Consider the following 26,169-nt stretch of genomic DNA (forward strand, 5'->3'; position numbering starts at 1 on the left):
TAAACATCAATATTTCATGTGTCCCAGTCTCCATAGGTGGTCTATGGATTGTGAAAGTGGGAAAGATATTGAATTGGGTACCAGCCTGACTTGCTGATGAACCTGTGGACCTGCTGATCTGTGTCTGAGAGGATGATAAGTTAAAAAAAGAATAGTTTAATACATTTTTTTCTGATGCATTAAGTTGGATTGCCATTTATCTCATGTGATGCTGTCTCATAAAATGACACAGCCAATCAGGCTGTTATCATGTTCCTAGCCTTTGTAATATAATTGGATGTGTAAGAGATTATTAAAAAATGCATCACGGCACAAAAAATATTAACAATTTCAATCAAGATTACACCCAGTAATTTTCTACTGAACAGATTGTGCACATGACAAACTTCTGGATGTTTTGCTGAGAACTAGTTCTTGCTAGGTATTGTTATCTGAATTAGATCTACAAAGTCTGATGCATCTCCAGTCAGTACCTATGTGAGAGATTCAAGTAAAGTTGACTTTTATTTGCTCATGAACTTGACCTTTAGTGATCCCATTGTTAATGCTTCATAACATGCTTCCAGGGTTTCGTTGCACAAACAACAGACTATCAGTATTACAGCTTCAGGACCATATTTGTGAACAATGAATAGTTCTAGTGTACAGGAGTGTCCAGCCACTTCATACTTACACACTGCATGTCAAGCGTCTGGCAGCTCTTCTGGCATTCGGCTCCAGTGGTGCCTGCAGTGACATTTCTGCAGTCGAAGTAGACCATGGGGGGAGCACAAACTAGGGGAGAGAATGATATGAGAGAGATGAGAAAAGGCACCAGAGTTTGCACAACAATAACACGTTTTCAATTTGCTATAAGGAGTCTAGGCTCTTCATATTCAGCACAATTAAAAAAAGAATGCAGGGGCTTATGGGACAGGACGCTATGAATTCCCTAGGAAGCAGCAGTTTTTAATTTATATAATCTTTTAGAAATTACATGTAATTATTATTTCATTACCTGCATGTTAATTTTTGTGTGCTTTTTTTTTTAACTGGTCACACTGTATAGACTGATGTTTTATTTTAAAAATAGTAGATGAAATTAAGCAACAGTTTCCACCCTATTGACTTTCCTGTGTGTTTCAGTTTTGTTCTGTTGCACCAAGAGAAAACGTACTCAAAACCAAGGACAGGCTAGAGAGCAAAGAGAAGCTAAAGAAGGGTTTTTACCTGGGATTTGGTTCACAACTCCAATGCAGCTCAGTTTACCCTGTGCACAAGTGCTGTCGGAAATGGAAGGGAATAATAATAATATTTATTATTTATTATTTTGTATTTCTGTAGCGCCTTCTGTTCTAAGCCCCACATACTGAGGTTCTCTTCTGCTGTTACAGAACTTTCCAATAGGACATGGGATTCTAACATGCCACCTTGTGGTTACAGAAAAAAGTTTCTTGTCAACCCAACAGCTGGTGGTATTTCCCTATGATCTCGGCTATAGATGTCCAGGAAAAATTGTGACCGAAAATGTGACAGACAGTGTTTCCCGGTGAGTTTGATGTTTATTATACTAAAAACCTCTCACTGTGTATTTTTGTATTTTATGCTGGGAAAAATCATTGAATACAACAGGAATCTCGCCTAAATACAATAGTTCTCATATGTCTGGAAAAATGCACTGCTCTCATAGTCTAACAGAACTATTCTGTGGACAGAGCATTGTATTGAAAATCATGCAGGGCTGGGTACAGCCAGCTTAACTGAGGTGTATTCTTTTATTTAGAAAGTTTATACAATGCAGCTTTAGTGTTTTATAAAAGAATCTCTTACCATACAAGACCATCTTCGTGAACAACTTCCCCAGACAGAATGGGAGATCCTTTGTAATAACAAGGACATTCACTAGCAGACACACATTTGCCATATTCATCCATGTAGGTTCCTTTTTCACAGGTGCAACCATCAACTGGAATGAACCTGATGTTACATGTGACATCGGGCTCACTCAGAGACCGGCAAGTGGGTTGACAGGAACTGATGGTATAGCTGTAGCTCAAGGATTTGGGACACGAGGTTGTGTATTTGGCTTGAGAAGGAAAAACAAAAACAAAAATTACATTAACAGATTTGTTAGTTCCAGATATTATTTGGTGGGGAGAGAGGGGCAATATGTAGTGTGAATAACATAAACAACAATGCTATATATTTTTTTGTGTATCACATTTTTTTCAGACAAAATCTATCCCAGCATGCTTTCAGAGTTAAATAATGCACAGCATTATATTAAAAAAAAAGGTAACAGTAGATGGGGGACAAATGAAGTGATATATGCAAATGAAAAAAAGATATATCTTCAAATGAGATTTGGAAAGAGAAACCACACATCAGGTTGGCAGTTACAACAGAAACCTATAAACCTTTGGTGCAGTCTGAGGCATGAGGCCTCCTGAGGTACATAAATACTCCTGCACTGGAAACAGACATGTTGGATCAAAGAAAACAGCTTGGTGACTTTAAACAACCCTTTGTTTAAACATTCTTTATTTATAAAGTGTTCTGTTTAGAATTAATATTGTTTCTGTGATCTGACACATTCATTTCCATGGCAACCGGTGACAGATGAAACTCTAGTTAACTTAGAGCCTATGCGGAGAGAGTTAGAGCCCCTTCAGCAGCAGTTGTCTCTTTCCTAGCCACAACTGTATCTTCCATCTGTATTCACCATAACTAACCTCCAATACATTAAAAAAAATAGGGAATTATTGTTAGAATTTTACTTTTCAATATCTTTTCTTCAAAATTTACTGGGAGAGCCCTGGATTGGCTAGAAATTGATATAAAATGATGATTGATAGATAAATTCTACTACTGGTTCTTTCAGAATAGAAGACCGAGGGAGTGGGCTATAACACTTACAACAGACATCAGTCCTCCATCCCTCCAGCTGGACTCCTTTGGCAGCACAGGCTCTCACATAGGAAGAGAGGGCAGCACACATGCAGTCCTCACTCTTTTCACAATTACAGGTGTCAAACAGACAGTTCTAGGGGTGCAGAAACAAACTAATTAATCATCACAGAACTGCCCATCCAAAAACAGGTCCTGTTAATGTCTGGTCTTATGTATCAGCTTCTTCTCCATATACATTCAGTTGTGAGCAGTGTCAACATATCTTTAATATTTTCCTACCTCCTTTTAGGATTTTTTTGATATGGCGATAAAGGAGACCCCCAAATATTGGCAGTTATTATTGAAAAATAAGAGCCAAAGAATCTATTGTATGCTTCGTAATTTCCCATTTTACCTAAATATATGGATTATTCTGAAGATATTATGCTTTAGTAAGCAAAAATTTATATAGAATTCATATATTTTATATACTTTATATATAATTTCCTCTTTATATGTTTACATTTTGGTTTTCTTGCTCTGTGGCAAATAGCAGTTCTTGTTTAACAAAGAGTGTAAAAGCAATTCAGGATGATAAAACCAAGACTGCAGACTGAAATAAGAGTAGGAAATATACACATAGAGTAAGAAACATATATAGAGAAAAAGAAGTGATGTATTATGCAGATTAAAATATAGACACAGCATAATCTGGGAGACGTGTTTCGGACATTTCTTTCCAAACAGCTGGTTTTAAGGCTCCAATTTTGATTGGTTTTTAAAGGAAAAAGAAAAATAGCTAAGTACCGTGTGGTAAATAGCTGGATTCACTGTTAAGTGGCAATTGGCAAAAGGTCCTGTGCTGTCCGTCAGCAATCCGCACCAGTGCTGAGCATACTTTTCTGTGAATAGAGGAAATGAAAGAAATCCATATTACTCTTTTTATTTCATTAGGCTCAAAAACCTAGTGCTAATGTGCCCTTGTGTGACTCATGATCTCTTGTAAACTCAATTCTGAAATTGTACCATAGCAATCACATTGTTTTGCTCACTGCAACATTTGGTAAAGACTTGTTAAAGCCAAAGTTATGAAAAAGCAGTTTCTTACCATGGATTGAACAAAGAATTCACCAAAGCCTTATAAACATATAGCTATTGTACACTCATTCTGTACCAAGTTGTCATCTTATGCACTAAACCTAAGTCTGTGAAGATAAACTGTTGTTGGAAAGTATCCATGCTTCTTGCACTTATTTTATTACTTAGCTTCTCTCTAATTTTCTTCTCTTATTAACATTTCTTTCTGATTCCAAATGTATGTTTTACCATGTTTAAAATCTCTTATTTCTTCTAATTTTTGCTTTATGTCAAGTATTTTCCATTAGCTCTATAGGGAAAACTAGAAATCTAATTTCAAATTGCCCGCATGTCATGGACAATTTTCTATAATGGATTTACCATTTTCTACGCTGAGAGCACAAGGATTCTCAAAGTTGTTTTTGATGTTAGGGCATGAAGCTTGTGTTTTCCAGGTATTAGCAAATGCAGCTGCTGTTCCTTCCACTACACCACTTATGGCTTTGAAGTCATCAGCCTCAATATTGTTGAAGTTTCCACAGAGACCTGTTGAACAAACACAAAGTTTGAATCATTCATACAAGACCAATGGGGATTTCAAGCAGGTCACTGGTTTTGTTACATTCACTTACCGCAAGTCTGCCCTTTGAAAGATGGATCCAGTCGCACAAACGCTTGCATGATGGGTACAAGTTGGATCTCCAGTTGAAGTCCAAAGTTTGTTTCCACCATGATGAAGAAGGATGAGGGTCTGAAAATGGTGACATTAGCTGTGGACAAAGAACAGGATAATCAGATTTCAGAAGAGATCAAATGCTGGAAACACCCAATTCTTACGGCTCTTCTTGGATTACTGTTGCAACTATAGAGACCCCTAGTGTGGAGTAAAGCCAAGATATGCTTAAAGTTGAATGAAAAATACAATGCAATATTTGCTTGTGACTGCCTAGGAGCTAGCAAGTGAAGTTTGTATTAAAGTTACACAGGAATAGAATGCTCCTTTTGTCTGCTCCTTCCCACAGACTAATGAAGGGAAAAATTGGATTACATCAAGCATTAACAAGAATAATTTTGTTCTAGTGTCTAATCTCGTATCTTGATCATTGCAAGTCCATTGTGGAGAGGAGAATGAGCAGGCTCTGGGTGGCATAAAAATCTTCAGCAAGGATCATTCTTTATGAGGATAGACAGCAAAAACCAAATTAATATCTTAACAAGTTGGACAACAGGCTGTAATGTATCATGAGACTTTGGACCTCTATTGCTGGAATCACCATTTGGGTCAAGAATCATCATAGTGAGAATCTAGTGTGAACATGCTAGGCTATGGGATTCTTCATTATACAGACATCACATCAACTCCTTTGAAGTTTAAAAAAATAAGCAGGAGTCTAGGTGAAGTTTTGAGAGTGTCACGTATTGTCCCCGGGAGAGAAACATACCTGCTGAGAAGGGCAACTGAGTGTAGATCCAATTCACAAACACGCCACCTCCAGGCTTGATCACAATGATCTGGCAAGGAAGACAGAGATAAAGGAACATTATGTCATGCATTGGTAATATCAGCATGATAAAGAATTTCATGAAAGGAGGTTGATTTTCTGATTTTTTTACCCTTCTTTTAAAATCTTAATTGTCCTTCCTTTTAATCTTCGTTTGCCTTCCCTTCAGAAAGGGAATTGTTTTAAAGAATAATTCTTTGTCCTTTACAGAGCTGCAGCAGTGGTCAGGCTATCTTGGTTTGCAGTGATGCAGAGCCTCTGTATCTGAACTGATTTACAGCTAGTGCAGCTGGTAGTTTTAGGGAGAAGCCAAGAAGATCATGGTGTCATTGTTTACTTAATAGAAAGAGAACTTCTCTCCGGTTTTGAGAATAAAGTATCTTTTCTGACTGAACTAGCACAGGGCTGAACATACTACTTACCTCACTATTATGATAAATAAAGATACATTTATTTTACCTTGGTTTTAAAAACTAATACATATTTTCCAGACCTGCAGATCCTTAGAAGGATAAATGCCACTCCCTGACTAGATCTGGGTGAAATTTTCTAGACTAAACTTTTTTTTATGCTGAGAAATGCAGATTCAAGTGGACAAACATTTTCCAAATACGTCGCATTTGCTAAATAGTTTCAATAAAAGAAAAAAGTTTAAACCTTTCATTCTGACATATTCAAAATGAACTGTTTAGATTTGTTGACTCCAAATGACTTTTTAACTTTAGTTTTATTAATTTTTTTAAAAGATTAAAGAACTTGAAAACGAAACAAATCTTTTCATTTTGTCTCAAATGAAACATTTCCTTTGACCTGAATTGAAAAATCAATTATTAACAAAGCTCTATCCCTGACTCATTCTGGCTGAATCTTTATGCTCCCCACATTTTTATAAAATATTCCTGCAGCATTTTCACCACTTGTTTTGGATACTTACAGTTTGTCCTCCATTAACGCTGAGGACTATTGTCTTTAAGCATGTCTCAGTGTCTGTCAAGCCACATCTGCGGAGTTCTCCCAGAACAGCGAATGTGTCATTTTTACAGAGCTGAAAAAAACAATACCAACAGCTATTGCTTTAAAGGCTTGTTCCCGGGTCTGAAAAATATTTATTTTTTAGAGGTTGGTCCAAACTTTCCCAAAGCTCAGGGCTATTTTGAGCTAGTGTTATAGTGATAGAAACTGGGACTAGTCACAGAATTTGGATCTGGTTCTGGTGTTTAGACTCAAAGTTTTGTTTCAACCCCCTCTAAAAAATGTGCTTCTGCTTCACTCTCTCTCCCCATCTTTTCCTGCCTGACCTGTTATGACCAAGGACTAGTAACATGGCAAAAACAGTTGCCACGCAGTAAGGGGTTGAATTGTATGACAGCTATGAAAATAGACCAAATACAGCAGTTGCTTGCAAATATTCAGCATTTACCAACAATTACCACATCCTGGAATCTGAAATACATCAGTATTTACCTTGCTCCCAACATCACAACTAGTTCATTCATTTTGCATGAATTGTTGTATATTCTCGCTCAATATAGTGCTCTTCTGCTTTAACAGGAAACTCTCCAATGTTCTTTCCTAAGTGTGGTTAGCTTCTCTAGTCCTGACTCAGGCAGCCCTCCCACTCCTTCCTCCATATAACTGCATAGGACTCTATGACCTATTAAAACCTGATGGTGCTTACCTTAGACAAAACATAAGTGCAGTCTCCATGGACATTGTAACGTTTTTCATCATATGTGGAGATGTGTGAACCTCCCTCTACTGTACAAGATCCAGGGCATGGAATGTTTGTGCAAATCCACTGGCCTCCATTGCAGGTACTGGAAGGAAAGCGGAGAAATTAATCACAATCAGCGATAAAAGCTTGGAGGAAAGGAGTTACAATGTCATTAAGTTTTGTTGTTTTGCTACTGATGTTCCCATCATATTATTCTTGGCTTCTTCAGGGGAAATCTATGTTTGCAAATAAGTGAGTGGCTGCAGTTTCTTTTGTCTTGGAAAAGTCAAAATACTTCAAGGGAGCAAACAAAGAGAGAGAATTTTAATGGAGAGGTAAGAAACCTATATATCACAAATCCTTATTTTAACTTGAGTCAGGATGCAAAGCCTGTTAAATAATGACACTAAAGGAGACAAACGTTTTTTTGAGATTCTGTTAGAATTGCAGGGAAGTCAGTAATATGCACTCAGAGGTGGTTAATGATGAAATTGTGTATAATAAACCATTAAACTAATTCATTTTACTAAAAAAGAAACAGCAAAATAGGTAAGTTACCAGGAATGGCAATGGGCGTGAAAAGATGTCCCTGGAGCATAAGAGTTGCCATTGTAAGTACAGGAGCACTCCCAAAGGGGGATGCAGCCAGCATTGTTAATGTCATCAAGCACAGTTCCTAAATGAAGAAAGAAACGGATACATTACAAAGGTGTTTTATACATATAGACAATATGCAGTTTTTCTTGTTTTAAAAAGTTTACTACAAATATAAAATACGGTCTTGGAGCTCATAGATGGTCATAGCTCCATTGAAGTCAGGGGAGCTATGCCAAATTGCACCAGCTGAGGGTCTTGCCCTGGGAGTCTTAAAATCCCATTGGTCTTTCAAGGGGTTTCCTGCCCTGTAAGGTGAATTCAATTGAATAATACTGAATTGCTGTAGTAAAACCACCTCATTCTTATAAGACGGGTAGCATTTTATGTTCTATTTTGGTCCCTGATTGTTCCTCACTACTTTGCAGATGTTGCATATCTACAGGAAATTAATTATTCAGTCACGTGTTTTGTCACTTGTTGTGCACGGGTAAAGGCCTACCACTTGAAGCCGTGAAGAGGGCAGCTGGAGGAGCCCTGACCCCTGAGAAAGCTACTAAACTCCTACATGTAAATCTGCTAGTGCTCTTTATTGAGATTATGAAAGATGGGAGTAAATAAAAACTTGCCTGGGGGACAGAAGCAGCCATCCATACAGTGATCTTCACAGACATGAGATCTTTCAGGGTTGGTGCAGGTGTCAGTGCAGGGGGATCCACATTCCTGGTACTGCATGTTGAAAAGACACTTCTTGGCTGGAATTTTAAAGGAAGACAGGTTTCTGAATTCAAATGTAATCCCCATTTGCTACATATTAGAATGCATGCTCATTCAACCTTTCCCCACTAGAGATGAGGCCACACCAAACCCGAGGTCCAAGGATTCCTTGGATTTTGGAAATCTCAATCCATATTTTGTAGTTTAGGTGTGTTTTTCAAAAACTTGTGCGTCAGATAGAACTGTATGATGTTGGATTTGTGACTTAAAGTCTGGAATTCTATGGATTCATGAGTAATTGTCTCACAGATCTCTGAGGCATATACTCTGGCGCGTTTGTTTTGCCGTCCCCTCTTTTCAAGAATCTAAATTTCTAGTGAAATTTGGAAGTGTTAATTTTCCAGTGCATATGCATATTTGGGTTCTGTGGAAATCACTGAAGTATCCAATTATACCCTGGGGAATGAAACTCCAGAATTTACATTGATAAATATTAATGACCACAGTTTAACCATAGGGAGATCAGCTGCACCCCAGGATCTGGCCCGAAGTACGGAATTCATATAAAAGCCCTCTGGAAACCAATCCAGTACTTAATAACATTTAGTTCCCATGAGTCCCCAACAAACTATAGGACTCTGTTGCTGACTAATTGGCAAGCACAAATGAAGGCCAGTTCTAGAGACACTTACGACACAGTTGTGGGGTTCTCCAGTTCAGAGGTTGTCCACCGGCATGGGCACACTGCCGGGAGTATTCACCAAAGGCATTACAAATACAGAAGGCATTCTTAGACTGGTCACAGCGGCACAAGTCTTGTTCACAAGACTTAATGTACTCGCTAACCTCAACTAGTACATTACATTCTGAAAATGCAGGGCCAGTCAATACTTTATGGCAGATGTCATCCTAGAGAGAAAACAAAACAGAACAATTTATTAAATCCACAAATTCTTCAAAATAGAGAACAGGAGTACTTGTGGCACCTTAGAGACTAACAAATTTATTTGAGCATGAGCTTTCGTGGGCTACAGCCCACTTCTTCGGATGCATAGAATGGAACATATATTGAGGAGATATATATACACATACAGAGAGCATGAAAGGTGGGAGTTGTCTTACCAACTCTGAGAGGCCAATTGAGTAAGAGAAGTGATAATCAAGATAGCCCAGTATATATATATATCCTCAATATATGTTCCATTCTATGCATCCGAAGAAATGGCTGTAGCCCACAAAAGCTTATGCTCAAATAAATGTGTTAGTGTCTAAGGTGCCACAAGTACTCGTGTTCTTTTTGCGGATACAGACTAACACGGCTGCTACTCTGAAACCTGTCAAAATAGAGAGGATCAGTTTTTAATATGGTTATCCATTTGTTAAAATTATTCTTTAATGACATCTTGTATTCTCCTCCTTCTACCTCCAATCCCTTCATAGTTTTCTCCATGTGTCCCTCCTGAAACAGGAAAAGAGAGTGGATACATTTAAATGAAAGACACATGAATAAACAAAAAGATCCTTACAAAATTGTCCGTGCAGTTGTTCAGGGAGGATGATGTAGGATCCTCACAGACTTCTGTTGGCCCATCCATCTTTTGCATATTTCCAAACTGCGTGGCAGTCAGCTTAGCATCTGCAATAAATACATTAATAATATATAGGATTTTTAATGGAGTTGGTTCTCTTTGAGTTCTTTCATGTAGACATTACATTTGGCATGTTGACAAAATTAACACTGATGCACCATAGACAAAATTAATACCGTGACATCATAGACTCAATTTACTTTGAATGACATCATCCTTCTATCAGAAAACAATTTCAGGAACATGCAAACTGGAATTTGTGTTGGAAAATGACAAACTCATTCCAGGTTAGATGACCCCATAGTTAGATAACAGAAGAGAAAGTTTTAGACAGGTTTTGAATAGAAGAGACTATTGTGAGACAGAATTTAGGAGAAAAGGTGAGATTTGAATAAATTGCCTAAAAGCTTTGTAAACAAAATGGTGATACTGACAGTGGGAAAAGAGAGATGGATAGAGGCCTATAGCCAGCTGATTGGAAGAATATATAGAGAGGAGGGAGTGATAAAGTCAGAAAGATAGGATGGGAGAAGGTAGTGTAAAGATTATGTAAATCAGTAGGCCAATCTAGAATTACACTGTGGAATAGGATCGGGCAACTCAGGATCGAGATGTTGGGCTGATGTTTGCATGTTAATTATGGACAAAAATGTGTGCGGCTTTGCAAATATAGTTTATATATAAAATTATATAAATGTAATTTAGAGGTGACATCTTGGAGCATGTTAAAATAGAACATTCTTAACCAAAAATTGTTGTGATTGCTTTGCTTGGTATTGTTATTGTCTTTTGGTCTGTGGATGTATTTCTATATTTAATCATGCTTGAACATCAGTATTTCGCCCACATCTAACTGGCTAACAAATGAAATAAATAGACAACTGGTATACATGAATACATATATAATTCAAGTTACTAAAGATCCAAATGTGCTGATGTTCTCAGCAAATCTTTCAGCAGGTTGGAAGAGAGGCCTGCTGAAGATGTATAACCAGGAGAACACAAAAAAATGCATGGTGTAGAAATTGGCGCTACTAGAAACCAACAGTCTGTCATTATTTTTAACACTTACTGTTTGAAAAGAACTCATTGTACGTTGGAATACCATTGAAGTCCCCACAAAGCCCACAGGTATAATTGGCATATTTGTCACTCAGTTCCAGCTAAAATGATGGGGGAAAAGTTGGTAGAAGTTAATATACACATTCCACAATGTATTCAAAATCAGTGCAAGCAGCTGTGCCTGCTACACCTACATAATTTTCATCAGTGTTGTGTAGATGTTTTGGCACACCAATTCAAACCTGGCTGATAGAATATGGACGAGGTTTGGATATGATTTCTGATTCATCGAATCCAAGTTATTTGTGCAGAACTAGTTTTCACTGCAATATCTGTATTATAATCAGCCTTTTTACTATCTATTTTTTTCTTCAGAAAGAAAATCAAATCCACTGTGACACTGAAGTCCTATGACAGTGGAATTCTACTGGAAAATAAAATGTGAGGAGGTGAGTGGCACCTGATGTAATGATGCTATTATGTTAATGAAGTGAGGGAAGTGCTTTTTTCCATTTTAAGTGGGAGGCCTGATTTCCACTAGGAACACAGCACAGTTGCTTTCTTCAGGACTGCATGAATGCAATCATAGCTCTGTAATAGGAGAAATAATCAGCACGGGGAAACAGCAGCTCCCAAACTGCTGGGGGCAAATATATCCAGGGACTAACCATATATCTTCGTACTACCTCTCAAGATTTAGGCTTTTTTTTTTTAAGATATAGAATTGGAAGGGACCTCAGGAGGTCATCTAGTCCAACCCCCTGCTCAAAGCAGGACCAATCCCCAGACAGATTTTTGCCCCAGAATCCTAAATGGCCCCTTCAAGGATTAAACTCACAACCGTGGGTTTAGCAGGCCAATGCTCAAACCACTGAGCTATCCCTCCCCCTGCAAATATGGTCAAATATTTAGGCAGTTTCTCTTTTGTACACCTTTACCTACTTGATTTGCATATGCCATGGCTGTTTGTGTGCACAAATGTGGAATCAGTGCGTGCAAATGGGTGCCCAAACAAATTCTTAAGCCAGTCAAAAATTTGAGTCTAAATGTTTTAATAGGCTGTTTCCTATTCTCTGAAGCATCTAGTATTTATTCTTACCAGGATGCTGTCATCTTCATTCCACATGAAAACCAGGCCCATTTTGGCAGTCACTTTTATATACATGCTGCTTCTCTCAGCCATGATTCCAGACTGGCTGTAAGGCAGCTGAACCCTGGAGAAAAAAAGTATCAGAGATGCTAAGTATTTGCTTTGCTATGCAGAATACGAAGAAAAGGTTGCTTGTGTTATCAGGTGTCCATGTGGGTTCTTCGACAATGCAGTATTGTGGAAGAAAAAGCAGTTTAAAAAAAGATGGGCCCAAGCCACAAAAAATATGGATCTGGATTCAAGCTTCCTCAAAGTTCAGGGGTATTTTGATCTGGCATTCTGGTTTGGGCCCATCTTTACAGTGTGATATCTTAACAGAAGAATGGCGAGATGGGTGTATGGTTAAAGTTACATGGTTTATCAAAATGCTTAGAAGTTTTTCCAAGAAAGTGCTGAAATATATGCCTGGTTAGAGGAAACAGCTATGTTCAGCACACACAGTGATATGTCTAAACCTACCTGTTGCCATTGACAACAACAAAGTTCTTTGCCATTTCAAAAACCACCCCATCGAGCTTCATGGTGATATGGTTGATAGTAGGAGCATTTTCCACCACAGTGCGCCTGATTTGGATGTTGAAATCCTCATAGGCAGCATTGCAGTGGGATGCAAAGACATAATTGCAGAGTCCAGGGAAGTAAAAGATGTCCCCATCAAAAGTCTTGAAGTGGAAATTGCCCCACGTACTGCATACGCGGCCATTGTGAGCAGGGTTGAAGGCTGTGGATTGAAAACTCTTTGTAAGAATTTATTGGAAATTCCCTGACTTAATGTGAATATTATTATATCAGTCTGCCCAAGCCTTCATTTCCTTAGTTTATTCATTGCTCTGTCCCCTTCCATTTATTTTCTGTCCATTTATCAATTGTGACACTATACATAATCAATTTGTCCATCTATCCACCTACTTATTTAACCCATCTCTGTTCCTCCACCCATCTTCTGTCTGCCATTTATAATGTACCACCCTATCTATATTTCTGGGTTTCTACTTATCTATCATATGTCTGCCCACCTATCTACCTATCAATCAACTCATTGTTTTGCCATCATATCATGTTTATCCAGCTATTTGTTCCTTACACCACTGATCTACCCATTTTTTTGATTAATCAGTCTGTTCCCCTGTTTATTTTAACTTTCTGATCAGTACTTCAGAAAGATGGAGGAATTTTTGAGACTATTTGCTTAACTTACATGTTATTACTGGGCTTGTTGTCAGTGGCGGGATGAAGTTCACTGTTCCAGATGGAGTATTAGTAGTAAATGCTGCAGACAAATAAGAAAAAAATTCAGTATAGAAAGTTTATGGGTGGTGGTAGTGGAAGGAATCCACCCGCCTTAACATTTTCTAACAAAGCAGGATTGCATCCTTATTTTGTAGTCATTCTACTCAGAGAATGTGAGGAAGAGACACTTGCATAACAGTAGGATGCAAGAGAAAAGGAATTTGGTGGCCTCAGTCTAGTCTCCACCTGTCCATATCACAAAACCACCTGTCAGGTAATCATTATCCAGTAGAAATAACTTTTTCTGCCCAGAAGAGTCCCTGGGCCAGAATAGCAAAGGATCAGTGCTGAGGTACAGAACTCTAAATAAAAGCTTGTACAATTCTTGCTTGCTCCATTTTATGCCTGATTCAATTTGCTGCCTGCCCTTACTTTTATGAAGAACAAAATTCATTGAAAATCATTATATTTACAATTGACAGTGTTTAGAGAATGGTGAACAAGAAAGAGAAAATTTACATTAGCACAAAGGATTATGGAAACATTTCTCAAGAAGTGGCAACAATTATGATATACGAATAGGAGGAATTCTGCAAGCCCTTAATCATGCAAGTAATCTTTACATTTAATAGGACTACTCACATGAGTAAGGGCTTTTGGGATTAGTTCTAATTAATGTAACATTATCATAATAACAAAGCATACAAAATGATGAATGACATAGAGAAGACAGATCAGGTACTTCAGTTCACCCTGTCTGATTACACAAAAAAACAAGGGAAGAATCAATGTAAATTGGCAAATATAAGTGGCAAATTTGAAACTCAGATGAAAAGTGGCAAATTCAACAACATGCAATTAGGCGGGGGAACTCATTACCACAATATCGCTGAATCCAAGAGCTTATATGGATCACAAGAATAACTAGAGTTATTAATAACAGATACTAACAGACATAAATAATTTGAAAAGGATATAAACCCTCATGTTTCAGAGCTCGAGACCACCTCTAACAATTATGAGTGAGGAGGAAAACGTTCTTTGGGTGCAGGTTACCCCATGACTGTCTATTGCAGGGTTTCTTGCACCCTCCTCTGAAGCATCTGGTACTGGAGAGTGTGATTAACAGGATACTGGAATTGATGGACCATGGGGGTCTGATCAAGTATAGGGTAATTTTTACATTTATGATTACATAAAAATGTAGGATTTAACAACAATCCTAGTGGAAAACTCACCAAAAATAAAATGTTTTAAAACATTTTAAACTGATAGTGAAATCACGACATTTCAAGAGATGGATAGTTATTATTTTGTTTTGATCTTCAAAGCTATCTTCATCCAAATGTTGTTAATTGTACTGGCTTGAGGCAAGATGAAATTAAATCAGTCCAGTTAATACACAACATTAAATATTTAATGGAAATGGTACAAAAATAAAAAGACACAAAGAAATCTCATTTAAATGCAACCATCTAGAAGGTTTGCAAAGTAAAAGAAATAAAACTGTTTAAACTATATCCATATAGAGCCAATTAAATTAGACTTTTTCTTTTCTTTTCTCAGAGCAAAATGAAATGTGAATGGGTTCTTACCTTGTTTTTGGGCACAGCAGACACCTAACATAAAGGCCCATATGGACACCCGTATCCCCTGACCAAACCCCATCCTGAGTGGAGTTTGGCACAAGGATACTGAGTCAGATGTTGGTCAGGAGAAATAGTTCACCTGCACTGTCTGGGTCTTATATAGCAGGAAACTTTGGCTTTGCTCCCAGATTGTTTCACAGGGACTGAGAAGGTGAGGTTTGGGGGATAAACAGAGGATGCTCTTTTTTTCTCAGGGACTGACCAAGCTTGTTTGTATTTTGGGAGGAGTATTATTTTTCTAAAGGTTCTGGCTAATAAAGGAACATAACATGAATGACAGTAGAACAATTCCTGTCCCATTAACAGCAGATCCTGAAAAAATAGTCAAAGATCTTTTGAGTCACTTGGTGGTTTTTTGAATGACAGGCAGGTCACCTTATATGTTTCTAGTTTCTGTAAATGATACCGGTTTCCTCTCTGGTGAAAACCAGTTCTTCCTTAGTCCTCAAGAGGATGCAACATTTCAGCATGGGGGACCCTCCTTGCTTTAGAAACAATTTGGTGCCTCATGATGTGAATATTCTTTTTGTGATACGAAGCGACCTGTAGCCCTAAAGGACAGGTACTATGTGAGCATATACAGTGAGAATTTCTCCATGCTGCATAGACAACACGCATTATGCATCTTCCTGGGGAGATTTGAGCTGTTTTTATCCATGCTTTATATCCTGATTATATTAAAGATTGGTCCAAACCCTGCACTCTGGATCCAAACACTCTTCAGATTTTCCAGTTGTGTGGCTCTGAGTTTATCTTCCAGGCTTCCAGAGCCCATCGAAGGCTGATTTCTACTGCCAAGGTTTGAAAGTAGAAATTAGGCTCTGTCCCTGCTAGGTTATACCTTCAGTTCTGCCCAACACTCTTTTCCCAGTGCCCCATTTCCACCTTAATTCTCGACTCAGGATTGTTGTCTTGTGGGAGGAAGCCCATGGGGTCCCCACCCCCATCGTGGACTATTGAGGGGTATTAGTTGGGCGCTTCCCCAGCTGCCTCTCTGTGTCCTGCAAATTCAGGCCACTGTCCCTGTAATTTCACAAGGGTCTAACTGAGGGTGGAACCTGACCCGACCTTCATATTGACATGGGTGGTGAGAAACACTGCAGTCCACTCCACACTGCTCTCACCACCCACTGGAAGTTCAGACCCCAGAAACACTTGCGTGATTGTTGGGGGGCCTGTGGATTCTCAACTCATCATATGACAATGGTAAGAGGGAATCCTGAGAGGGTTGAGGTGAAAACCAGAGAAATTAATTGTCTTCACAAGATTTCCCTCCATTTTGTTTTAGATGCTGGATCCAAATTCAGAGATGAGTTACTGTGAAAATCTGGACCCCACATTTTTACTTTGTCAGTCTGCTGAACTAGAATCACATCCATACACTGCTGAGTCATCCCATTGTCAGTTATGGGTCTGAATCTGCTCTCACGTGCTCCAGTCTGAATCGGGAGTAATTCCACTGAACTCAAGCAGCCTAACACCAGTTTAAGGGAAAGGAGAATCAGGGTGATCATGTTTGCGGGATTCAGTCTCAAATGTGTTACTCCAATTTTGCTCCAGCTTAACTCCATTCACATCATTGGAATTACAACAGCTAAAAGTGGTGTTACAGAGCGTTGACTGTGGCCCTGTATGTGTATGTTCTGTGTTAATAGAAATCTGTCAAGACCTGTTAATGTACTGATCACAGATGTGGACCTGCAAATCCTTTCCACAATTGTTACCTCCGATATTAATAATTTATCATTTTAAAAATGTGAATTAATTTATATTTAAAGAGACAATGCCAACATTTCTGGACTCTTGCTTTGTGCCTTTTAAATCTTCCATTTTAAAATTTACTCCTTTTATTTAGGGAAAAAACCCCATCAATCTTCAAATTTAGGGCTTTGGCATTCTTTAAAACCCTGATGAACTGGGCAAAAGCCAACATGCAGTCCAGTACATTGTGTTGGTCAGGATCACCAATATGGTTATACACCTGTCAGGTATAACATAAACATTGCAACATAGATCTGTAGTATCTGTTTGCTCTGTTTTTCTGAGCCCACAGAGGAATGTATTTGATGATATTCCTGCTCTGAGAGCATATTAGAGCTTGATTCTTATCATTTTCAATCTCCTGCTAGTTTGTAAGAATGGAGCTGGCAGACCGAGTCAGGAGTCAGCACCATGTGCATGTATCCACTCTTTCCATGTGCATGCCTGTGTTTGTGTGTTCATTGTGTGGGATGGGGTGGGAGGACTATTGCATCAAAGAAAGAGAGAGTATGTGTGGGGGATAGCTGAAAGATCACATGTCTGATGTGTGTAGGGGGAGAGGAGAAGTCACAACTGTGTGTCTAGCTTGCAGGTGGCTGGAGGAAAATCATGCAGATGAGGATATATGGAAGTGGAGATAAGACGGGTAAATTGTAGGAGAGAGGAAGTTTCCAGGAGAATGGGAAAGTATCATCTCCAGCATGTCTGGTGGGACTCAAACTGGTGACCTCTCACAGGCCAGTCTGGAGCCCTTCTGCCTGACCAACTGGGATATTAAGTAGCTATAATTTCTTACAGCTGAGATAGTCAAAGGAGTCTAAGGCAGTTAGGGGCTGAATTTCAGTGGGAAATGGGCATCTAATTCTCTTAGGCCAAGGGTGGGCAACCTGTGGCTCCGGAGCCACATGCAGCTCTTCAGAGGTTAATATGCGGCTCCAGGCATAGGCGCCAAGCCCGGGGCTGGAGCTACAGGCGCCAACTTTCCAATGTGCTACAGGGTGCTCACTGCTCAATGCCTGGCTTTGCCCCATGCCCCAGCCCCACTCCACTCCTTCCCCCAAGGCCCCTGCCCCTTCCCTGAGTCTGCTGCGCCCTTGCTCCTCTTCCTTCTCCCCCCCAGCCTCCTGCACACCACAAAACAGCTGCTTGCGGTGGGCGGGAGGCGCAGGGATGGAGGGTTAGGTGCTGATCAGTGGTGCTGCTGGCGGGTGGGAGACACTGGGGGTGGGTGTGGGGAGCTGACGGGGGGCTGCTGATGTGTTACTGTGGCTCTTTGGCAATGTACTTTGATAAATTCTGGCTCCTTCTCAGGTTCAGGTTGTCCACCCTGTCTTAGGCTTTTTTCAAAATCTCTGCTTGCAATTATAAATGGAAACACATTCTCCCTAATCATAATGCTTTCAATTATAACACTCTGCATGCTACTGCATTGCACCTCGGCTCCCTTTTACATTCCATTAAGTGCTGTTAGTACAACTGTTTTTTAACAACAGTCCCATGTAATGTTAAGAATACAGGTTCCTAATGGAATATTTTATTATACTAAAATGAACAAAACCAAATAACACTTTCAAACTTTATTCTAATAGATTTTTGGACTGAATTCCAGATTTGGCCAAATGCGCAAGCGTTAGTCATAAGGTCAACATGCTAGCCTTTCTATTATACCACGCACGGTATATGATCCCTATCGAGACATCCAGGATGTCTGATGAAATCATATCTGAAGAGTAGGTAATAAGTTGTTTACATCTTCATGGTTCAGAAGCCCTGGAAAATGGAATAAAGAAAAGAAAAAAACCTGGACTTCCTGCCCATAGGACATTAATTTACTCTGTGCCAGTCCCTGTAATTAATGTCAATACATCTGTATGTGGAGAAGGCAAATGCCATGTAGTTTTTGTGTTGGCTCAAACCAGTTAAATGTTTTAGATAAATATACTTTAGGCTTGTTTAGATATTTGAACAAGATATCTACAGTATGTCAAATTGGGCATCCTGCTACCGTTGTACATATAGTTCTAGTCAATCTATCGTGTTCTACGCTGTGCTCAGAAGTGATAGAGTTGGCATTTCTGTTTGTCCCCTTCCCTGTAGGTGCCCCATGCAACTTCTGATATTATTGGTTACTAGGGCCAGTCCTGTGTTTGATACCCTATGGTCTGATTCTCCACTTGTGCAGTGATTTGTACTGGTACAAAGTGGACCAGATGCACCACTACATTACTTTAGTTTTAAGATGCTATCATTCCATTGAATTCAATGGAATTACACCTGTCTAAAAGTGGAAGGACATAGTGGTGAATCGGGCCTAGGGAGTGTGAAGTGGATGTAAAATCTGCCACCCAGGTATAAATTCTAACTGGGGCAGTGTTTTACAGCTGCTTTGCATCACAGGTGCCAACTTTCCTTGGCACCGGTGGGTGCTTGTGCTCCCCCTGCCCTGGCCCCGCCCTGGCCCCACCCCGACTCCACCCCCTCCCTGCCCCTATTGGACCCCTCCCCAAATCCCCGCCCCAGCCCCGCCTCTTCCCTAAGCATGCCGCGTTCCTCCTCCTTCCCCCTCCCTCCCAGCGCTTGCCACGCAAAACAGCTGTTTCATGGTGCAAGCACTGTAAGGGAGGGGGGAAAAGCAGGATGCGGCGGTGCGCTCAGGGGAGGAGGCAGAGGCGGAGCGGAGGCAGAGGTGAGCTGGGGTGGGGGATGGGTCGGGAAGCTGCCAGTGGGTGCAGAGCACCCACCAATTTTTCTCCATGGGTGCTCCAGCCCCGGATCACCCATGGGGTTGATGCCTATGCTTTGCATAGCTTTAAATTACTACATGAGGTACATGGCTGTAGAGAATCAGAACCATTGTTCTGCAATTGGATGTTTAGAGCTAAACTCTACTCACAATGGTGTAAATGTGGAGTAAACTCCACTGATTTCAGTGCAAGAACAGAATTTTCAATTTACTCAGACACACACAGAAACAGTTGTTCTACATCAGCATAGCTCCATGCACTTCAATGCACATGCCAACTGGGGCTCAAGCTGGCCTATAGTTGAGGCTGAAATCAATTGATGCCTCTTTGGTCTCTTGTGACACCATGGTCAGGAGTCAGGACTCCTTCTTGGGGCCAATCTAGTGATCAGTGTATGCTAGGAAACACAAGCACGACTTCCCATAGTTAAGCATGGGACCCTATTTTTATACCCTGGGAGACAATTTGTGTTCAAATCATAGCATGTAAAAAAAATAAATTATCCTAACAAAATGGATTCTGCCAGTGCTTCATGGAGCATAGGGTTCCAGACATTGATGCCCTGTTGGGATAAGAGCCAAAGAATAAGGAAATAGTAAGAAACTATACCTTCAATATTCATGAACATAAGATTTTAATTAAGATCACAGAAGTCAGTGATTCCCAAACAAAGATGTCACTGGGGTAGCTGAGATGCTTATTATTCAGGACATGACATTCAGTGCCACTAAAAGCTCTTAACATTGACATAGCAAAAAACTTGCTTCCCTTGGGAAGAAGTGAAACATGTGCTGAGAAGTGAGGCGCTCTAAAGACGTGAGCAGATGCTTGGTGTAAATGACTGTGCAAGATGCAGGACAGTGGAGAATCTGGCCCAATGTCTTAGCAAGGGAGCAAAACTACGGCAAAACCTAAGCTTAAAAGAGTGCAGAATGCTGGCTGTAGGGCTCACCGTGTGAGCACTAGACAGAACAGTCACAAGGGCCCATTCCCTCATTTAGACCAGTTTTGCACCAATGTAAATGAGAGCAGCATCAGGCCCATAGTCTTCTGTGGGATTCATCTATTACTTTAAACCCTTGGACACAGATCTTGTCTTAGCGGGTGGAGAAGGGCTGGTAGGGACACAGAGAGCCCTTCCTTCAATGAGCAGGAGATAGCCAAAATCCCACTGGGTGCACTCTAAGCTCAGATGGGAAAGGACATGGATGAGAAAGGTGTTAACAATACCAATAGGATTGGATCTGGTTTCCTTTCACCACAGCTTGTCATTTGGGGATGATGCTAGGCAGACCATTAATATCATGTGCTCCTATACGTATCTCCTAGAGCTGGAAGGGACCCTGAAAGGTCATAGAGTCCAGCCCCCTGCCTTCACTAGCAGGACCAAGTACTGATTTTGCCCCAGATCCCTAAGTGGCCCCTCAAGGGCTGAGCTCACAACCTGGGGTTTAGCAGGCCAATGCTCAAACCACTGAGCTATCCCTCCCCTCCTCTTTCCTTTTCAGCACCTCCTCTTCAGCTCTGGCTTTTCACTACTCTTTGTGGCTACAGGAATGCACATTCCTCTTTAATGTGCTCTTTTACAGTGCACTGTATTGCTTGGTTTCACTAAATTGCTGCACATTAGTCTCTGCATGAGCACGTGTATTAAAAATAAAGTGATCAGGTATTTTGACTTGTAAATATCAGCTCAAAATGTCATCTGCTATGAAGTGTCTTTGGCTGATTCAACAAGAAATCTTTGCTCTCCAATAAAATAACAACATCCAAGTGAAATTCCAATGTCCACCCTACCCAGTTGCATCAACCTCTGTTTCCAATCTCCTCTGTCTGAGGAATCAGAAACCTGTTACTCATGGTTGAGGCGTCTGGAGAAATTTTAGTTCACTCCATCTGATGGAAAGTGAAACGCAAAAACTGTCACGCTGTAAGAGTTGACTGATTGTAATGGCCTCAAATCAACTAAAGAGTATGCAGCAAAAGAAAAGTTTATCAGCCAAATGGACAGTTACTTAAAGTGATATTTGTAGGTTAAAGAATAAATTACACTGGTCTACAATTTTTGGGGAGTCGTCTGCTTCAGAGATAAAATGTGCTATTTATTATGTATTTTGATGTGCTGAATTCAAATATGACAATTAAAACAACTGATTGGCTACTGTTTCTAAGATATTTAAGTTTTTACATTTTATGACTATGTATATTGTGTAGATAGTAGAGTTTTAATCATAAATTGTAAACCTAGGTCTTTTCATGTGTTTATGGTTGCTTTACATGATAATATTTCACCTGTCCAGTTTATGTAACACTTTAAAAATCAGCAAAAGGGTTATATAAATAAAATTTATTATGAAACAAAAGGCAAAAAACTATTATGTACATAGTTCAGTCCTATTCAGTGTCTACTTGGCGCTTCTTGGCTTGTCTCTTGTATTCATTAAATGGAGCATCTCTTGTCACTGTCCAGCAATAGTCTGCAAGCATTAATGGGCTCCATTTGCCCTGATAGCGTTTCTCCATCGTTGCAATGTCCTGGTGAAATCGCTCGCCGTGCTCGTCGCTCACTGCTCTGCAGTTCAGTGGAAAAAAATCTAGATGAGAGTGCAAAAAATGTATCTTTAGTGACATGTTGCAGCCAAGGCTTTTGTATGCCTTGAGGAGGTTTTCCACCAACAGCCTGTAGTTGTCTGCCTTGTTGTTTCCAAGAAAATTTATTGCCACTAACTGGAAGGCTTTCCATGCCATCTTTTCCTTGCCATGCATGCATGGTCAAATGCATCATCTCGAAGAAGTTCATGAATCTGAGGACCAACAAAGACACCTTCCTTTATCTTAGCTTCACTTAACCATGGAAATTTTCCATGGAGGTACTTGAAAGCTGCTTGTGTTTTGTCAATGGCCTTTGACAAAGTTCTTCATCAGACCCAGCTTGATGTGTAAGGGTGGTATCAAAATCTTCCTTGATTCAACAAGTGGTGGATGCTGAACACTTTTCCTCCCAGGCTCCAATGACTGTTGGAGTGGCCAGTCTTTCTTGATGTAGTGAGAATCTCTTGCACGACTATCCCATTCGCAGAGAAAATAGCAGTACTTTGTGTATCCTGTCTGCAGACCAAGCAAGAGAGCAACAACCTTCAAATCGCCACAAAGCTGCCACTGATGTTGGTCATAGTTTATGCACCTCAAAAGTTGTTTCATGTTGTCATAGGTTTCCTTCATATGGACTGCATGACCAACTGGAATTGATGGCAAAACATTACCATTATGCAGTAAAACAGCTTTAAGACTCGTCTTCGATGAATCAATGAACAGTCTCCACTCATCTGGATCGTGAACGATGTTGAGGGCTGCCATCACACCATTGATGTTGTTGCAGGCTACAAGATCACCTTCCATGAAGAAGAATGGGACAAGATCCTTTTGATGGTCACGGAACATGGAAACCCTAACATCACCTGCCAGGAGCTTCCACTGCTGTAGTCTGGAGCCCAACAGCTCTGCCTTACTCTTGGGTAGTTCCAAATCCCTGACAAGGTCATTCAGTTCACCTTGTGTTATGAGATGTGGTTCAGAGGAGGAGGATGGGAGAAATGTGGGTCCTGTGACATAGATGGTTCAGGACCAGAAGTTTCATCCTCTTCCTCTTCCTCCTCTGACTCAAGTGAGAATGATTCTGGTGCATCAGGAACCGGCAGTCCTTCTCCATGGGGTACTGGGCGTATAGCTGATGGAATGTTTGGATAATGCACAGTCCACTTTTTCTTCTTTGACACACCTTTCCCAACTGGAGGCACCATGCAGAAATAATAATTGCTGGTATGATCTGTTGGCTCTCTCCAAATCATTGGCACTTCAAAAGGCATAGATTTCCTTTTCCTGTTTAACCACTGGCGAAGATTTGTTGCACAAGTGTTGCAACGTATGTGTGGGGCCCACTTCCTGTCCTCATCTCCAATTTTGCAGCCAAAATAAAGGTGATAGGCTTTCTTAACCATAGTGGTTATACTGCACTTTTGTGATGCAAAAGTCACTTCATCACAAACATAGCAGAAGTTATCTGCACTGTTCACACAAGTACGAGGCATCTCTGCTCACTTTGGCTAAACAGAAATGTGTCCCTTTGCAAAATCAAACACTGACAAATAAGAGAGCACAACACTGTATGATTTCTAGAGCTGATATAGGGCAATTTGTTCAGCAGAGTGATGTAAGCTTCGTTATGACTGCATCATCCATGACTTCTAGGAATAGCACGATGCAATTCATATCATGTATGATGCAATACCAGCTTCAGATTGCATCATTCATTGTTTTGCCTAAAAAGCAAGTACTGTCCAAACCCAGTAATAGATTTATTCATAGATCCAGTCAAAGATGTATTTTAGTCATTCCTGGTTTAAACTGAGATCCCTTCCCTTTATAACTCACTTATTCTCCGCCATTCCCAAGTCCAGGGTCGTATATACTGACCCAACAGCATAACTTGAAAACTAGAGCCAATCAACAATTTTAAGCATCATTTTCGTTCTCAGTGACCCAGAATTAGTAAAGTTTGACTACATTTATTTCAGAAGCATTTTGGCTGTAGAGCAGTGTTATCTTAGATGCTCAAAGATGCTCAGATACTATGGGGAGGAGGGCCATATGGAGTCTAGATAGATATGGTATAATAAATTACCAAGGAAAAAACCCTGAAAATGAGGTTGAAAGTGTTTTAGTAACACAAGTTTACTTTGTGTTTTTACAAGACCTTATCTTGCTTATAATTAAGAGGTACTCAGTCTGAATCCCTCTCTCAGGGGCTGCTTTCCAGTATTACCGCCGGCAGTGAAATTGAAATTTGTGGTTTGCGTAAGGGAATGTTACTTGTTCATGCAGGTGATGATACCTTTTCCTTTTTCTTTCTTGTACTTTCCATTTTTCTCATTTTAATATTTCAAGAAACCTAAAGCCTTAAGAGTGAGGCTGTCATTGTCAAAATAACATACAATTAGTTTGGGCCAGGTCACTGGTAGGTGTAAATTAGCCTGGGTTCGTTGAAGGCAATGGAACTGAGTCCAGATTTTTTTGACTCTTTAAATCTAAACTTAACCTCTAAAACCTACAATAGTAGATACTGGTCATTAACATTGGCTTGTATAACAGTAAATATAACATCATCTGTTGTTATCTGATCAGTGGTTCCAGTGCCTGGCATACTCTCTCCTACTTGATTCAACTGTATTTTTTTCTCTTTATGTTGAAAACGTACAAGATAAAAGACACCGATTATACTAACTTAATACAAAAGTCACCTAAGGTGTTTATATCACCTTTAAAACCATGTATATCATAACTACTTCACTCAGACAATCTTATGTAAATATAATGGATAAAGACCCATTGATGTAAGCCCTCTCAAATGTAAAAATTAGAATAAATGGGGCTTGGATTCAAACCAATCCTTAGTCTTAGTTTAGGTTTAAGAAAATCAAAACCAGCCCCAGTTGTGACCATCTTTTATTTTTCTGAACTTGCAGATGATTACGGGAATTGATTTAAAATGAGACCTGAGTTCAATTAAGTTGAATTAGCAACACCTAAACGAGTCATTTAAATTTTGCAAAATCAAACCACACCAAAGTTATGATTCTTTCTTATCCTCAGTGTGTGGTGGGTTCTAGAGTGAACCTTGCAATGTATTTGATCTTGGAGGGAGAAGAGGGGAGTTGCTGCCCAAATACTGTGAAAATCATTTGGCTCCCCAGTCTTACTGCCAGCCACAAACCAGCTGCTGCTTCTTACATTGCTTTTGGAAAAACATGCAATCATTTTGATAAGAGAAAATTAGAAATTGTCGTGCTATGGCTGGCAAATCCACACAAAGAAGTCAAAAGGTCTTTTCTTAAGTTTTTCATTAGGAAAGTTAACTACTATTAGCCCAAGAAATGCCTGGACTCTCCAACTTTGTTTGCACTGAATAAGGTGTCCCAAGCAAACAGAGATGAGCAAGTCATGATCCACCGTTGAATACTTCCTCATGGTGATTAAAACTATAAATCACAAACAAATATACACCCTTACTTAAAATAAAACTATTGACATAAAGCATAATGAAACATTTATACTTGACAATGATACGTTCACTGCTAATATATGACAGTAAAGCTGATACAATTATTCATTGTAAGAAATTATCCAACAAATGTAGCCCTTTTTTCTGTTTGGAGATCATTTGATAACAGATTCTGATTTTTGTTGCTATATCCAGTATTCACAAGAACTGTATCCACCAAATACTAATTGTTTGTCTATGATAGTCACTGCAGTAGTTTCTGACAGGTAGTTTGGAGCCATTTTGCAAACCACACAACATAAAGAGTTTCTGTTCTCAATCACCTGAGTATTATGATTTGACTGCTTTATATACGACATTATCTTGGAAGCTCATCTAATCTTGACAGTTCCTGTGTTCCTGGGAGGCCAGTGGGTATTCATCCCTTGTGTCTGGCCATCCTGATACAATGCTG

At 39.7% G+C, this 26,169-nt stretch overlaps 1 protein-coding gene across 1 annotated transcript in view; it reads right to left on the reverse strand.

Annotated features, from left to right (window-relative positions):
- LOC117876505 (mucin-2-like) overlaps positions 1 to 26,169 on the reverse strand; it is an 80,053-nt gene that overhangs the window by 26,527 nt on the left and 27,357 nt on the right. The window contains exons 2-19 of the mRNA XM_034768771.1: positions 13,472 to 13,543; positions 12,733 to 12,994; positions 12,223 to 12,337; positions 11,134 to 11,224; positions 9,999 to 10,108; positions 9,165 to 9,381; positions 8,385 to 8,510; positions 7,720 to 7,837; positions 7,126 to 7,264; positions 6,382 to 6,492; positions 5,388 to 5,457; positions 4,578 to 4,715; positions 4,327 to 4,491; positions 3,676 to 3,770; positions 2,896 to 3,022; positions 1,810 to 2,065; positions 1,210 to 1,262; positions 674 to 774 (exon numbers count right to left, since the gene is read on the reverse strand). Coding sequence (XP_034624662.1) covers positions 674 to 774; positions 1,210 to 1,262; positions 1,810 to 2,065; positions 2,896 to 3,022; positions 3,676 to 3,770; positions 4,327 to 4,491; positions 4,578 to 4,715; positions 5,388 to 5,457; positions 6,382 to 6,492; positions 7,126 to 7,264; positions 7,720 to 7,837; positions 8,385 to 8,510; positions 9,165 to 9,381; positions 9,999 to 10,108; positions 11,134 to 11,224; positions 12,223 to 12,337; positions 12,733 to 12,994; positions 13,472 to 13,543 — 2,366 coding nt within the window. The remainder of the gene's footprint in view (positions 1 to 673; positions 775 to 1,209; positions 1,263 to 1,809; positions 2,066 to 2,895; positions 3,023 to 3,675; positions 3,771 to 4,326; positions 4,492 to 4,577; positions 4,716 to 5,387; positions 5,458 to 6,381; positions 6,493 to 7,125; positions 7,265 to 7,719; positions 7,838 to 8,384; positions 8,511 to 9,164; positions 9,382 to 9,998; positions 10,109 to 11,133; positions 11,225 to 12,222; positions 12,338 to 12,732; positions 12,995 to 13,471; positions 13,544 to 26,169) is intronic.

This window comes from Trachemys scripta, chromosome 4, assembly GCF_013100865.1.
Source record: "Trachemys scripta elegans isolate TJP31775 chromosome 4, CAS_Tse_1.0, whole genome shotgun sequence".
Classification (NCBI taxonomy): domain Eukaryota; kingdom Metazoa; phylum Chordata; order Testudines; family Emydidae; genus Trachemys; species Trachemys scripta.